Source organism: Microtus oregoni, unplaced genomic scaffold, assembly GCF_018167655.1.
Source record: "Microtus oregoni isolate MIOR12 unplaced genomic scaffold, Mior012 000042F_ref0000377, whole genome shotgun sequence".
In the NCBI taxonomy this organism is placed as follows: Eukaryota; Metazoa; Chordata; class Mammalia; order Rodentia; family Cricetidae; genus Microtus; species Microtus oregoni.
The window spans coordinates 13,361,915-13,377,700 of record NW_024543209.1 but is presented as its reverse complement, the minus strand read 5'-3'; the positions used below and the strand labels follow the sequence as shown (position 1 = coordinate 13,377,700).

The following is a 15,786-nucleotide window of genomic DNA, read 5'->3' as shown; positions in this document are numbered from 1 at the left end:
AATGGCGGCACTTTCTCAACTGAAGTTCCTAAGATGATGGTGGCTTGTGTGTCAAGTTGGCAAATAAATATATGAATAAATACATACATGCGAGCATACATACATACACACATACAAAAAAAAATCTAACCAGGGCAGCAGGCAAGCCCCTGGGTGCTGAAGTGGGTCGAAACAGGAAGACGCTGTTCAGATTTGCAGTTTGTAATGGGAACACAACCGTGATTGAAAGCTAAGGCACAGATCAAAGCAGTGCAGCATGCCTGAGCGGGGTACCAGTGCTCACTCGAGCACGAGAACTGGTGCTTTGTCGTGTGAAATATGCCAGTTTGACACAACCAGTAAGTCTTTTCTTCGGGGACTTCTTTCTCTTCCAGCACTGCAGTGACTTCGGCCAAGGTGGCTGTTAATGGCGCTCACCTGCATTACCAGAGAACGGGAGAAGGGGAGCATGCAGTCCTCCTGCTCCCTGGGATGCTGGGTATGTGTGGATTTGAATAGGCTGTTTCTGCAGGCTGTGGATCCCCCATGATGCATCATGACGGTAGATGCCAAGCATCGATTACCTATGTTAGTGCTCGCTGAAGGCTTTTAATGAATACTTGCCTCACTCAGAGTTGAGTGGTTTGGAAAAGTAAATAACTTTCTACTGTATTAATGTTTTATTCTTTTACCCATTCTTCTCACATTTAAACACACTGTAAAAATGGTTTCCTACTATTGGGCAGGACTGCAGGGGTCAAGGAGACAGAGGGTCCAAAGAAAGAGGGATCCAACGATGAAGATAGTGAGCTGGTAACCAGCCATACCTGTTTGTTTGCCTCATATCCAAAGGTTTTCTGGAATGTGAGACTTGAAGTGCTAAGCCCAGGACAGGGGGCAGGGGAATCAGTGTGTTTGTCTTGTTTAATAAAAGTAAAGGGGTTGTTAAAAGACTTTTCTTTCTTCTTGCTTCTTAGCAGGGTCTCACTTTATAGCTCAAACTTGCCTTAGCTTCATACATACTGAGAGGACAGGTTTGTGCCACTATCCCCAACTAGCTTAGAGTCCTTTTCAAAATCAAAATCGGATTAATAAATCACCTTCTGCAGCGTACGGAGCATTTTGGAAACTACTGAATCTTAGTCTAACTTCATAGAACAACAGTCCAGGTATAGAAAGTTCTTAAACTTATAGAGGGAGTTTGCAGTGATCTCCCAAGACATCCTGAAACTACTTCTAAGGCATTTAGGGTTGCTGCTCTATTTCTTAGGTATTTATGTAATCCCAGTATATACTTACTGTGACTTGCCTCTTCCTACCAAAGGTAGTAAGCTAAAATTTTCAGCTACTTTCGGTCCTCCTTGCTAGGCCTTCACTGATGGAGTCCCACTGTAGCCTTGGGACATTTGGTGCCTTTTTCTTAAGCTTCTGTAATCAAGGAGATATTTACTCCAATAGCTGATGTACAGTTAAATCATCAGTAAAAATAATTTGCCACATTATTATTATTATTATTTTAACATTGCAGCCATTAACTACACAAAGCACCCACCCCCACTATAAATTTTCATTTCTGTAAAATATTAGCATGATTCTAAAGCTTTAAAACGGAACAGTGGGAGTCTCTCTCCTGCCTTGTCCCCCAGTGCCCATGGGTCACTCTGACATCATACACTGATAAGTATGCATATTCTCAAAACGTTTGTGGAAGGTTTTAGCAATCTTGGTCTTCAAACACAATTACTTTCCTGTCTGGGAAACTATCGTTTTAGTCTACCTCCCTCTAATCCTGCCCTAATTCCTGCCCCTCCTCCAGGATAGTTCCTTCTAGATCAGGGAGAGACAAGAAGCTCCCATGAGAGACCAGTAGACAAGGGCTGGAAATCCGCTGGTCTGCTTCAGAGCTCGACTGGGTGTGTTTCCCGTCTATTCTGTGACCTGGATAGTGGGTGCTTAGAAATAAAACAAAAACCCTGCACAGTAAATACACCTGCTGCTGGAGCTCTTACTAAGTGACCTTCCACAAACATAGTGGATGTGAGCACACCACACCTTAGTTGGTGAGCAGGGGGCTTGCCAGACAGGGCTGCCACAGGCTCTTGGCATAGGCTCATTTGTTTTATAAACTATGATTTGCTTTCCTAAGCATGCATGTTTCAGTGCTTTAATTTGTTTTCCTCTATTTTGGTTGTAGCTAAAAAAAAATAAAATAAAATAAACTCTAGAGTCATTTATAATTAGCTTAATGAAAATGAAAACATCTGGACTTCTACCTGGATGCCACTGGGGCTCCATCATTTCTTAGTCATTTTTCTTTAGAGAAAAGAGAGAAAAAGGGGATCCAGAAACTATCAAATATGAAAGTTTATTTCAATACAGTTTAGTTAATTTCTTCAATGGATCGGTAGGAGAGAACTACACTGAAAGGCTGTCAAACGAGCCACAAAAATACGGGTCCTGAGCCTCGCTTCCTCAAAACCACCACTAGAGGGAGCTCAGAGGCCGGTCCTAACTCCACGAGGCGTGGAAATCCGCCTCTGGGTGGAGTCGGCCCTTGCAGGGCAGCTTTCCCTGGCTAACTTTGAAGATAAAGAACCAAGAACTGTGTTTTGGTACCGTTTCCATTTCGCCCTGGTGTGTTGGCGACACTGAGAACATTCAGAATGTAACCCGGTGGCTGTTTTCAGGAAGTGGAAGCACCGATTTTGCACCACAACTTCAGAACCTAAACAAGAAGCGCTTCACAGTGGTGGCCTGGGACCCTCGAGGATACGGACAGTCCAGACCCCCAGATCGAGACTTCCCACTGGACTTTTTTGAAAGGGATGCAAAGGATGCTGTTGACTTGATGAAGGTGAGATGCAGAGAAGTGCTGGAGTGGGGGAAAATGACTGGACCAATCTTCATGTGTTCTAATGCCTGGCGTTCTTTCTTTCAATACCTAATGCGAGTCTTACATAAGGAAGGCCTAAAGGACTGAGTGGAAACAGAGCCAGCCATATAACGAGGCTACTACCAAGACGCTGTGTCTTTACAGCCAGTTTCATGGCATACGTCAGTGCACAGTTTTAATTTTTGCTTTGTGTTGCTTTGCTTTGAGACAGGTTTTCACTGTGTAGTCTAAGCATGCCAGGACTGCAGGCCTACCACACTTACACACAGCAGAATAGACAGCTTTATATTGATGTCACTGGAGTCCTAAGCCAGAGGCTCAACTCCATGGCTTCCAATGTGCCCGGTGTAGTCACTCACCCCTAAGAAAGCAGAAAGAGGTGGTGGTGAAGAGGCAGGAATGCGTTTTTAACAAAACTGTCATTTGGAGAAGGTGAAAAGGAAGCCTGTCCTCCCATCTTCCCGGTACTGACATGAGCCTTAGGTTTAAGTAGAGCAGGAACTGGAAAAGAGGCTAGAAGTCTGCATAACTAAATCGTCTTGGTTAAGGTGTGATCTGGTGTTATCTCAGTTCTGGTTCTGTAAGGTGGCCTGAAGAATCATGATGGCCCATGCTTTTAGGGGGACATCATCTCGTGGGGTGATCTGTCTGTAAGGCTCTGCCGTTCCTGGAATCCAAGCTGGCTTCAGGCTTGCGACAATGTGGGTCTGGAACAGAGCACTGTAAAAGGCAACAGTTAGATGTCACCACTGCTCCTATGTTTAAGCCTTCAGCCTTGAAGGGGCTTGTCTTGTTTGGGTTACCATTCCTGTAGAGAAACCCCGTGACCAAAGCAGAATGGAGAGGAAAGGGTTTTTCCAGCTTACACTTCCATACCACAGTTCATCAAAGGAAGTCAGAACAGGAACTCACACTGGCCAGGAGCCTGGAGGCAGGAGCTGATGTAGAGGTCATGGTAGGGGTGCTGATTGCTGCCTTGTTCAGCCTTTCTTTTTTTCTTTCTCTTTTTCTCTTGTTCTTTCTCTCTCCCTCTTTCTTTTTTCTCTTTCTTTCTCTCTCTTTCCCTCTTTCTCTCCTTCTTTTTCTTTTCTCTCTCTACTTCTCTTTCTCTCTTTTTTCTTTCTATTTCTCCCTTTCTCTCATTTTCTCTCTTCTTCTCATTCTCTTTCTCCCCTCTCCCTCTATTCCTCTCTCCCTTCCTCTCTGTCTCCCTTTCTCTCTTCCCTTCTCTGTTTTTCTCCCCCTTCCTCTCTCTTTCCCTCTTAATTGAAGCTGCCTTCTCTCTGATAACTCTAGCTTGTATCTAGTTGACATAAAACTAACCAGTGCTGGGGTTAGGACTGGTTTTGTTGGTTATGTCACATACAGACACTCCTTGAATGTTTAACATGTCTACAACCAGAGTTGAACAGGAATCCAACCCAAAGTAAAGATGATACAAAATGAAGATGGAAAAGTCCAGCTTTTACCCTGCTTTTAATTAATTACCTTGTAGGCCCAGGTGAGGAATCAATGCCTTTAAGCAAACATTTGGGTGTTTGTCGGGGACAAATACCACTTACCAGAGCAGGGGCGTGAGGATTAGAAAAACAAGCAAAGAGCACAAAGACACAACTAAAAATAATAAAACAGAAACATAGGGTAGTATCGGGAGAGAGTGAATACTGAAATTCACCTGCGTTTATTTTTCCAAACGCAAAAGGGGGAGGAAGACAAAAGACTGCTTTAACAGGATACAAACAGACAACTAGGACAGTTATTTGCTTCAACTTTGAGGCATCAAATCATTGGCATTCTGTTGTTTAGGCAGTGAACCCACCCTAGACCAAATTTCCAAGGAGCAGAGGTATGCCTGAATATCCTGACCATTGGTCAGGCTGGAGTAAATCTCTCTGAATGGGCCATGTTAATGCCAAAGAGACCAAGCAACCACACCCTAGGTCAGGATGTAGCCACACTTGTCAACAACTCTGAACAAGCTAAAACTCTCTGACCTTCAGACAAGGTGGAAATAGGCCCACAGTTTTGGTCCTCCATAGTTATTTTGATTTTTTGAGGCAGGGTCTTGCTGTGTAACCCTGGCTAGCCGCACTAGCAGCAGGGTAACCTCTACCTGAGTGCTGGGATCAGAGGTGTGATACCAACGGCATCAGACTTCACCTTGCATCCTCCAAGTTTGCTGTTTTGAAAATGTGTCAAGGAGATGCTGCTTCCTTCCCGACGAACATACACTTACTGCCCTTCTCCATGAGCTCACTCTCTGTGGTTTCAACTGTGGAAATATTAAGTGAAAAATTGCAGAAATAATTAATTCATAATCTATAATGCCTGATAACTTAAGTTTACTTTTAGCTTATCTATTAAAACATAAAAGCTGTACATTCCAAGGGGGTTAAGTAAGGTTCCAGTACGTGTCTATTCTGCATGTTCAAACCAGGTTAAACATGTCAGCCACAACAACTATTGTTGCTCAGTTGCTTTCCACCTTGTTTTCTGAAACAAGGTCACTCGTTGGCCTGAAGGTCACCAAGTAGGTTAGATTGGATGACCAATAAGCTTCAGGGATCCTCCTGTCTCCAACTCAGAGCTGGGATGTGCCACAATGGCTGGCTTTCTTGGGTCCTGGGAAAGAACTCGGATCCTCGTGTTTGTACTGCAAACACTTTGCCAATAGAACTATCTCTCCCAGTCTCCAGCATGTATCATTTCCTCATGAGGAACACTTCCAAAATATTTCCTTCTGTTTTTCTGAAATATAAGTTCGTTAATATTATCTATAGCATTCCGTCATCAGTTTTAAATTCCCTGCGATTCTAAGTGGTACAGTGAAGTGTGCTGCCCATCCATCCTACCCAAACTGTAAGACATTGCCTGTCCAGAATATCCACTCTAGACTGCGTGTGTGTGCGTGCGTGTGCCTTTGTGTGTGTGTGTGTATAGATTGGTTCCATCTATGTTTCAAATCATCTGTGGTGGGGCAGCATCTTGGAATGTAACCCCAGGAGGTACAAGAGAGCTGCTGAAACAGGGCGGTGGTGGCGCACGCCTTTAATCTCAGCACTCAGGGACGCAGAGGCAGGCAGATTTCTGTGAGTTCGAGTACAGCCTGGTCTACAGAGTGAGTTTCAGGACAACCAGAGCTACACAGAGAAACCCTGGAGAGAGAGAGAGAGAGAGAGAGAGAGAGAGAGAGCGAGCTGCTGTAATTCACTGGATGTATGCACTGTCTTATTCTATGTATCATCTAGTGGTAAAGAATTAACTTTAAGCTACTTTTTTGCTATAAAGGTGCTCAGGGACATTTGTCGCTGTTGTGATTATGAGCAGTGCCGTGTGTATTATATCCTGGGTCTGTCTCCTGGTGAGTGAATCCAGGAGGTAGTGTGCTAGGCTGTAGAGAATGTATCCGCATTCAGATGGTTATCCAGAGTATGCACACACATGTGTGATCCACCAGCAATTATCAGCATTTGTCGGTTCCTTATTTTTAATCTTTTCAGACGCTCCATTTTACTTCTAGAAGCCTCTTCCATATGTTTGTCAGCTTTCTCTACCGAGTCCATTTTCAGGGTCTTGGTTGGCTCACCCAAGGATGGATGCAGCTTTACCGCGACACCATGCTGCCTCTTGTCTCTAGGCAGCTCTTCCCTCAGTGGCAGCTGTGGCTTCACCAGATACCCTGCTGCCTTTTATTTTATGCCCCTCTCCAATCTACAGGATTGCCTGCCTTCTTGGGTGTATGCACACCCGGTGCTTGTCCTACCCAAATACAGCGGATTTCTGCTGATTCTGCTGATTCTCTCCTTTGACATTTTATCCAGCCAGAAGATAGGCTTCCTGCATAGGTCAAAATAATGGTGTATACTCAACTTTTTATGACAGTTACATTGTAGCAAAGCCAATTGACAAGGGTCTCTAAGTGGCAGACTTGTAGAACTCTGATGGCCACCACCCAGGTTCTTTAAAGAGAGTGGAGTGGTCACTGGGCCCGGTGTCCTGCTGTGCTGGTCACAGGTCAACAGCAGCTAGGCCATGCCTTCCGCTGTGTTGCCCACAGGTGCTGCAGTTCAAGCAGGTCTCCCTCCTGGGCTGGAGTGACGGGGGCATAACTGCACTCATTGCTGCTGCTAAGAACCCATCTTACATCCGCAAGATGGTGATCTGGGGAGCGAACGCCTACGTCACTGAAGAAGATTGCAGGATTTACCAGGGTAAGTTCTGCCAGTCATCGGCGGTGTCCTGACGAATCCTCCTTGCTCCCCCCACCCCTATCTTTTGTTTTGATATGTATTGAGTGACAAGCCGCTCACCCACTTGCGATTCTCAGCTCTAAGGGCAAAAGAAGAATGCTCTTTCAGGAAAGTCATATAATTTAACCAACCTAGAGATGGGGAGTGTTCTATTTCCAGAAGCGAAACTTGGATGACTCAGGCCACAGCTCTGGGAGAGCGGTGTTTACGTTCACTACCACGGGTAGTGAGCCTGGAGGAAGGAGGAGGCGCTCGAAGTGTTAATCGGAACCTCATTTAAAGTAATGTGAAAGCCAGTTGCAGTGATGCGTGTCTGAAATCTCAGCCGCTTGGGAGGTTAGGGCTGGGGAATTCTGAGTTCGAAGCAAGCATGGGCAGTGTAGCGTTGCCTTGTCTCAAAATGAAAGTCGTGAATGAGTGAATGCATGAATGTAATGAGTCTTAGAGGAAGCACTGGGCTGAAAATTTAACCTATGTTTTGGTTACAATAATCTGTGCAGTTTTCTTGGCTAAAGTCTCATTTAAGCTTCTCCTCGATGCTTTTCGGGGCACAAGAGTGGCACCGGTGACCCTGAGCCTGTGGCTCGATGCTAGCCTGCTACTTGTGTTTGTAAAGCTGAGGCACCAATGAAAAGTTAGTTCATGAGCTAGAGGCCAAACTACATCTACATCCTAACTTAACTCTCCCTTGTTTTTCTTCTCCCAGTACTGCTGCCTTGACTGTTCCAATAGCCAGAGCAGAGGGAAGTGTTGATTGCAATTTTTAGACACCCAACCCTGGCATTGTTTAGTCTCTAGCAAGCTTCCTGAATTGGGAAGACCACGCTCTCAGAAGGAAAGAGAGATACCACAGGGCTTGGGGCCGTCACTGGGGCAAAAGAGAAGCTGCTTGGATTTCCCACCACTCCTACCTTCCACCCTGGCCCATCACAACCCTCCCTTTCTCACTGGAAGCTTTTTGTCTCTTTACTAAGCCGTAGATGACCTAACAGAAGCAGTTTATTCCCACTGGGTCCAGCATTTTCTCTCCACAGCTGTGTCTATAGTACATCTTTGGCTGGGTCTGTTGGCCTTCAGAGCCTGAAATCTTTCCTTTCTTGCCCTGACAGACGTTGGCAGAGCCCTGCACATGCTATGGCCCTTCCAGGCGTCCCGCCATTCACCTTGTAAGCTCCTCAGAGGCTACATCCAGTTCTGGAATCTTAGTTCGCTACCATCTTCCCATTTCTAAAACAATCTGAAACTCTTAAAGACAGATGACTGAGAAACCCATCCTCATCTGACCTCCACCCGTCCTCACCATCCTCCCGCCTGCCTCAGAGTCTGCCTTGTCCAGAGTAGGCTGTTCCACTGTTGCCATCCATGAGCTCCTGCTGCTGCCGGCCCCAGATGCCTCCACTTCTTCCAAATCCTTGACTTCCCTTGCTTGGTCCTTCCTCTCTGCCTCAACAGGTAAACATGATTCCTCCTCCAAAATACTCCTCCCCATGCTGTATCTGGCCCCACAACTTTATTAAAATAGGCACCCATGTTCTTGCACCTTCAGTGACTTGGGGTCCTTCTGCTGCTCTCTACTGAACGGTCCTCACTGTGGCAGGTATAATATTGTCAAAGATAGTACATACTTTTGTCAGCAGAACTCACTCACTACTCTCTAGATATTTGGATTACGTGCTGCGTTTGTAAGGTCTGTAGAAATACCTGCCCCACACACATTGGTCACCAGTGTCATCTCCTCTTTTCCTGGCCATTCACTTTTCAAAGAAGCAGCTTCCAGTACCAACTTGGTTTTGTGTAGCTGGAGACTGCTTTTTCATTCCCCAGCTGCCCAGACCCGAATAATCACACAGAAACTATATTAATTACAACACTGCTTGGCCAATGACTCAGGCATATTTCTAGCTAGCTCTTACATCTCGAATGAACCTACTTCTATTAATCTGTGCATTGTCAGGAAGCTATGGTTTACTGGTAAAAGTTCTGAACATCTGCAGTGACGTAGCATCTCTCTTACTCCTCCTTCTTTCTCTCTATATCCCTTCCAGCCTGGTTATATTCTGCTCTACCATAGGCCAAAGCAGCTTTATTTAACCAATAAAAGCAACATATATACAAAAGGACATCCCACACACATCAGTTTTGTTTTTTGTCTTCCATTGTTTTTGTTTCCTTCTGCTTCCTTTGGATTCTGATTTGTTTTATGCCCTCTAATCTCAAAGTTAAAATCTTGGTTATTGATTTGAGATGTTAATTTTTTAATATATCATTTAATGCTATATATATGGGTTATTAGATCTAGAGCAGACATATATATGATTTATTAGATTGATTTACAGGATGCAGTCTGGGCACCCCAACCAGGGCTGTCTCACACTGGAGCAGCTGAGAATCCAGGCATGCCTCCGTCAGCAAGGCTGGATGCCTTAGCAGTCCCATTCTGAAGGCCTGGAGGATTCTCAGATAGCTGCTGGTCTTCTGTCCACATTGGAATCCTGAAGAGGGTGGTTTGAATATTGGTGAAGGAATGCTGCAGTGTCTTAGTTAGGGTTCCAGTTGTGGTGATAAAATACCATGACCAAAGCCAGGCAGTGGTGGCTCACACCTTTAATCCCTGTACTAGGAAGGCAGAAGTAGGTGGATCCCTGTGAGTTTGAGGCCAGCGTGGTCTACAAGAGCTAGTTCCAGGACAGGCTCCAAAGTTACAGAGTAACCCTGTCTTGAAAAAACAAACAAAAACAAAACACAGTGACTAAAAGCCAACTAGGCCAGCCCAGGGGTGGTTCCACTCTGAATGAGCAAGCCCACCTCCCCCCCACATACATCAATCATCAATCAAGAAAATACAACACAGGCCTGCCCACAGGTCAATCAGGTGAGAGCATTTTCTCAATTGAAGTTTTCTCTTCCCAAACAGCTCTTGCTTGTGTGGTATTGACTGCCCAGCACATGTGGCAATCTGACAGATGGACTTGCCAGCAAGAAGGAAGGCAATCAGACGAAAAGAAACTTCCTTTTTCCAGGTCCCTTTTGGGGGCTGACAACAGAGGGTGTGGTCTTCCTGCTTGGATTCATCCGATTAAGAAAATCTCTCACAGAGTCCCCAGCAGCTTGGGTTTAGTTGATTCCAGATGCTGTCAAGCTGACAGCAAAAATTAGCCATCATAGCACCTACGAATTTTACCATGTTACCACATTAAATATTTCACTCATCAAAAGATATTTCAAAATATCTTTTCTAATATAATATCTCGTAGGTACTTAGAAATGAAATGTTTAATTTCTAAATACTTGGGGTTTCCTAGATATCTTTTTGCTATTTGTATTTAATTTGCCTAGATTTGGAAAACATACTTTGTATGGTTTCACTTCTTTAAATTTAGAACATGGACTGGACTATCTTCTAAAATTGAACACTACCCCCATCTCCTTGCTGGCTTTCCTCTGTCATTCAGCTAACAGTTGCATGTAACATGTAACAGATGCCTGTAAGTTCCCATGGAGGGCTCAGTTCTCCCCTGCCCTCTGTGTCTCACCATGATTTTGTTCTGTTGATGCCACGCAATGACTCCTGAGTTATATCCCCCGCCCCCTTCCTGTTTCCCTCACTCTCCTGGTTCAGAACCTTGGGCTCATGGGATATTCTCTTCTCCATAGCAGAAAATCCCTTGTAAGGCAAAAGTCAAGATGTTCCATCTCCCACTTTAAAATAAATAAATAAATAAGTCCTCTAGTAACTTCAAAGAAGTCCACTCAGCCCCTGCCAATCTGGCTCCACTCAGCCCTCCAGCCCCTCTCTTCCCTGTCTTCCCACACACGTCCTGCTTTATAAAGCTGCCTTTGGGATGCACCTTGTCCTTTCCCAGGCACATCCTTCTCAGTAGTCACCCCAATACCCAGCTCCCAGGGCACCACCTCAAGGTGTCCCAGAGCCCTTATGCCCGGTGGACCCATAATGGGATGCACATGCCCACACCGTGGTACTTTGGCCCAAGTACTGCCATCTATTTACTCCTTCGCCCTAGTCACTGTAGAATAAGTTTCCCATCACAATGGTGCTGACCTTCCCTGCTTTCTGAAACAAAATAAAAGCTCTCTCAATCCCACAATACTCACTGTCTAGAGTGTCTCTGTTTCCTTCCCTAACCACCATTGCCACTTCCTCATCCTGGAAAGTGACCTCTGACCCACCATTCCAGTGGAGAGAGTGCCTTCCATGTAACCAACCCTCAGGACACTTGGCTGTTCTGTGTTACTTTTGGATCCCTCCCCCCATGGTCATTGAAAGCAGTCTCCTGCTGTGCATGGTACAGTTTCAACCTTCTCCAGCTTCCTCCAGATGCCTTTCTGGCCACTGCATTGTCATGGCCCTCGCATCTGTCTCTGCTGTTTGGCTTTGATATGTGGGACAGTGTCATTGAGTTCCCCAAGTACCATTCTTGCTTTCCGATCTTGTTTTCCATGTATGTGCATGGTGGGGGGGGGGCTTACATGCACACATGTATGTGTTGGAGTGTGGGTGCCTGTGTATGTGCCCAGGCAGTAGAGGCTAGAGGTCCACTTGGGGTGTTGTTTGTTTTCTGACTCAGGATCTGTCCTTGAACCTGGTGTTCACTGCTTAGGCAAGGCTGACTGGCCTGTGAGCCCTGGGATCTGCCTGTCTCTGCTTTCCCAGCACCTGGATTACAGGCATGCATCATTGCATTTAGGCTTTTGATGTGGGTTCTAGAGTCAAATTCAGATCCTCATGCAGGTGTGACAAGTCTATACTGCCTGAACTACCACCTACCACCCTCCTCTACTCCCCGCCCCCCGCCTTCAAAGCCAGCATCACCAGTGTGTTGCCCACTCTGACATCAAGCCCTTGAACTCAAACAGTCCTCGCTCCTCAGCCTCCTGAGCAGCTCAGATTACAAGCACACTCTACCATGCTCAGCTGTGTCCTCGCTCTGTGTCCCTCCCTGTCTTCTCCTAGCTTCCAAGCCCCACAAATTGGGCTCTTCATTTAATTTTTTCATATCTAATTGCCATACAGATACTGTGCCATGTCTAAAAACTGAACTCAGTCCTTCCCCTTGTCCTGTTCTCTTGCTAAATGTCTTACCCTGGTAAATGATTCACCAGGGAGCACAGTACACACTGGTTTCAGACCCAAACACAGCCTATTGCCTTGGTTTTACTTTCTGTAGCTTTTACTCGGCTATGTTCTGAAGTCTTCAATGAACAACTCCAGAGTAATCAATCCTTAAGTTTTAAGTTGTGGGCCACAGTGAGAAGAATGCCAGAACATTCTGTCACACCTGGTGCTGCTATATGCCATCCAGATCACAAACAGTGCCTTGGTCCAGTGCATGCCGCCTGCCTGTTAGTCTTCAGAAACCATCAGCATCAATAGATCCACTGTCAACTTGCTGCCATTCCTGCATTCCGTGCACTGTTTTACTTAAAACACTTCCTATAATGAAGAGCGATGCTGGCCGTCCTGCTGCAGTGCACTCTAGTTGCTGTGGATGGCGTTAGTTATTACTAATCTCTTTTACTGGGCCTGCTTAGCAATAAATGTCACTAGGAGAACACAGTATTTGTAAAGTTCAGTGCTCTGTGGTTTCAAGACACCAGGTGTCCTGGCTATGTTTCTTGTGGATAAAGACAGCTGCTGGGCCACAGATGCTGTTTACAAACCCTTGACTGTAAGGCTCTTGAAGATAAAGGTTGTATCTCCATCTGTCTTAGTCACTTTTTTGATGCCATGACCAAGGCAACTTATAAAAGAAAGCATGGTTTCTTACTAAAGAAACCATGAACCATGGAGCTCGTGGTTCCAGAGGTTGGCATCCATACCCATCATGGTGAGAAGCATGGCAGCAGTCAGGTAGGCATAGTTCCGAGTGGTCGATAAGAGCACACGTGTGGTCCAAAAGCAGGAGGCAGAGAGCGCTAACTGGGGATGGTATGCACCTTTGACACCTCAAAGCCCACCCTCAGGGACACACCTCTTCCAATAAGGCCACACCTCTTAATCCTTCCTAAACAGTTCTACTAACTGGAGGCCAAGTATTCAAATATATGAGTTTTTAGGGACCATTCTCATTCAGACCACCACATTATCCAAGTTTATATTGGTAGGAGCAGGCACTTAGCAGACTTGGTGCTTACTGAATTAACTCTTAATTAGTAAGTTCTCTTTGTGGTTCTAGTGTTTAGCATAGATTATATGCTCTAAACGAAGTAGGGGGACAATGTCAGTGTCTTTGGGGATCCAAATTCTGCTGTGACTCAACAGACAGTTTCATTCAGTTGGTTATTCTGGGCACTTGTCTATGAAGCACAATTACCAATTCTGGATAGTGGTTATGCTTTGGAACAGAAATGCCTTCCTCTTTAAATAAATTAGCAGAAATAAATATATAAATGCAAAGAATCTTTTTGAGTACATGTTACATGCCAGGCACTGTTGTCAGCAAATTCCGTGCAATTACTTACTCTTTATTCTCAGTGTTGATATAATTCATATTTTCTGATTAGAAAATTAGTGCTGTAAGGTTAAGTAACTTGCCTGGTTTCACACAGCGCTAAGTCTAGGAGCTAGGACTCTTACATAATCATTCTGACTTCCAAATCTGTGCTCCCAATCACTGCTTGAAAGACCTCTGGCTTCCCCCAGTGGCAGCTGGATCCCCTATCCCCTGCCCCACGAATCCCTGCTGAGATTTCATGCTTTTTCCTCTGGGATCCTGAAGGCTTGCCACAGACCTGACATTTCCATAGACACCTTTCATTCTGAAACTGTACATAAATTAATCCATTAAAAGAACCCCAGGCTGCCCCATAGCAGCCCTGTGATTCAGTGGGGATACTACTGAGCGTTAATCCACTGGGTTCTCAAAAGCTCTTGGCCTTCACGTCACAAGGAACTTGGTTTTTCCTAACTGATTTTTAAAGCTTCTTTTTATCTCTTTTTTTAATATTTAGTCATTATAATTCAACCCTTCTGGCGTAAGTGAACTATGCTACTTGTGGGCCTACATGAGTCCAGATTGATCCTGCTGACACTGCTATATCTATGCACTTTGTCCCAGTTCACTCTGCCTCCCCAGAACCTGGACCCTCCTGTGCTTTGGTCACATAGGCTGATGCTCCCAAACAAAAACAGTTTGTCATCAGGCCACACCAAGATGATAATTGTATGTCTGTTAGCGTTTCTTGCATGTACTGCTGTCCCTGGATTGTTCTTTCCCCTCATTACACTGCTAAGATTCTCTCGTGGTGCTGCCCTGGTTCCCACCACTGGGTTGTATTCACAGTCACAGTGGGCAAATCTGCCATTTAGTTTGTGCACTCCTTGGCCCTCACATTGCTGGAGACCCTCCTACCATCTCCAGCGGATGAGCACTAAAGAAACTGCTGGCTGCTGGGTGCAGAGACCACATGTCATTCTTGTATGGAAACAGTGAGCATGGACTCCAATTGGTCTTGCCTCCTTTCTGCTGATGCTGCCTGACTCTGTTGTCAGGGTTTGCTTTCTCTCTTACAGACTCCCTCAAACATATTCTCTAGTTACTATGACTCTGTGAAAGCATGAGAATTGTAGGTCATGGGTCTGGGGAGAAAGGTCAGCTGGTAAAGTAGGTGCCACAAAAGCATGAGGACATGCGTTCTGTCCGCAGTATGGAAGGTTGAGTGCAGTGGCTCAGGCTTGAGTGCTGGAAAAGCAGAGATGGGCCTCCCTAACCAACCAACCTAGCCTAGCCTGTGAGCCTGTGTCATCAAACAAGGTAGACAGTACCTTGATACTGGCCTCTGGTCTTCAGATGCACATATCCACAAACACACAATCCCTTCACATTCTCTCTCTTTCTCTCTCTCTCTCTCTCTCTCTCTCTCTCTCTCTCTCTCTCATGCACACACACAAGATTTTTTTTTAAAATTTTATGTTGTGTTCTGCATTCAGAGGCATCATATTCCCTGAAACTGGTATTACAGATGTTTGTAAGCTGCCACGTGGATGCTGGGAATGGAACCTGGGTCTTCTGGAAGAGCAATCAGTGCTCTTAACCACTAAGCCATCTCCCCAGGCCCCAGGAAATAACTTTTTAAAAATATTTTATGAAAGATAGGCTTGTTCTTCTGCAAGATGACCCTTCACAGGGTGTGGTCTGCCAAGCATCCCAGAGTGTAATTATCCAGAAGTAATTTTAAAATGTATTATATTTGGGGAGGTAGGAGATGTAAGAAGAATTAAACAAGGAGCCTCATACATGCATTTATTTTGCCACTGAACTCCCTCCCCCAGGCTTTCTTCACATCTTGCTCTTTCTCTTCCCCATTCGTCCAACTCTTCTTTCCATTCTGAAATCTGCCCCTCTTTATTTTTTAACCAACCTCACCATACCCATCTCTGACATCTTTTCCCTATTTACCAAGTAATTCAACCCTTCTAGTCTCTACAGTCAACTCACCTGGGCTTCCCTCTGATTATCCAGACCAATCTTCAGAGGCAGAGACATCTTCTTCAGAAGGCAGCAAATCTGTAAATCACAGTGATTCCTCCATTTGAGCACTCCCGTTCATCAAGTGTACCTTGAGAACTGGGCACTGCCAGTACTCTACAGAAATCACCATCTGATGTCAGTGTGTGTTCCTGGTGTGTCCTTGAGCAACACATGT

At 45.2% G+C, this 15,786-nt stretch overlaps 1 protein-coding gene across 1 annotated transcript in view; it reads left to right on the top strand.

Annotated features, from left to right (window-relative positions):
- Bphl (biphenyl hydrolase like) overlaps positions 1-15,786 on the top strand; it is a 35,947-nt gene that overhangs the window by 5,238 nt on the left and 14,923 nt on the right. The window contains exons 2-4 of the mRNA XM_041632617.1: positions 375-478; positions 2,667-2,833; positions 6,930-7,083. Coding sequence (XP_041488551.1) covers positions 375-478; positions 2,667-2,833; positions 6,930-7,083 — 425 coding nt within the window. The remainder of the gene's footprint in view (positions 1-374; positions 479-2,666; positions 2,834-6,929; positions 7,084-15,786) is intronic.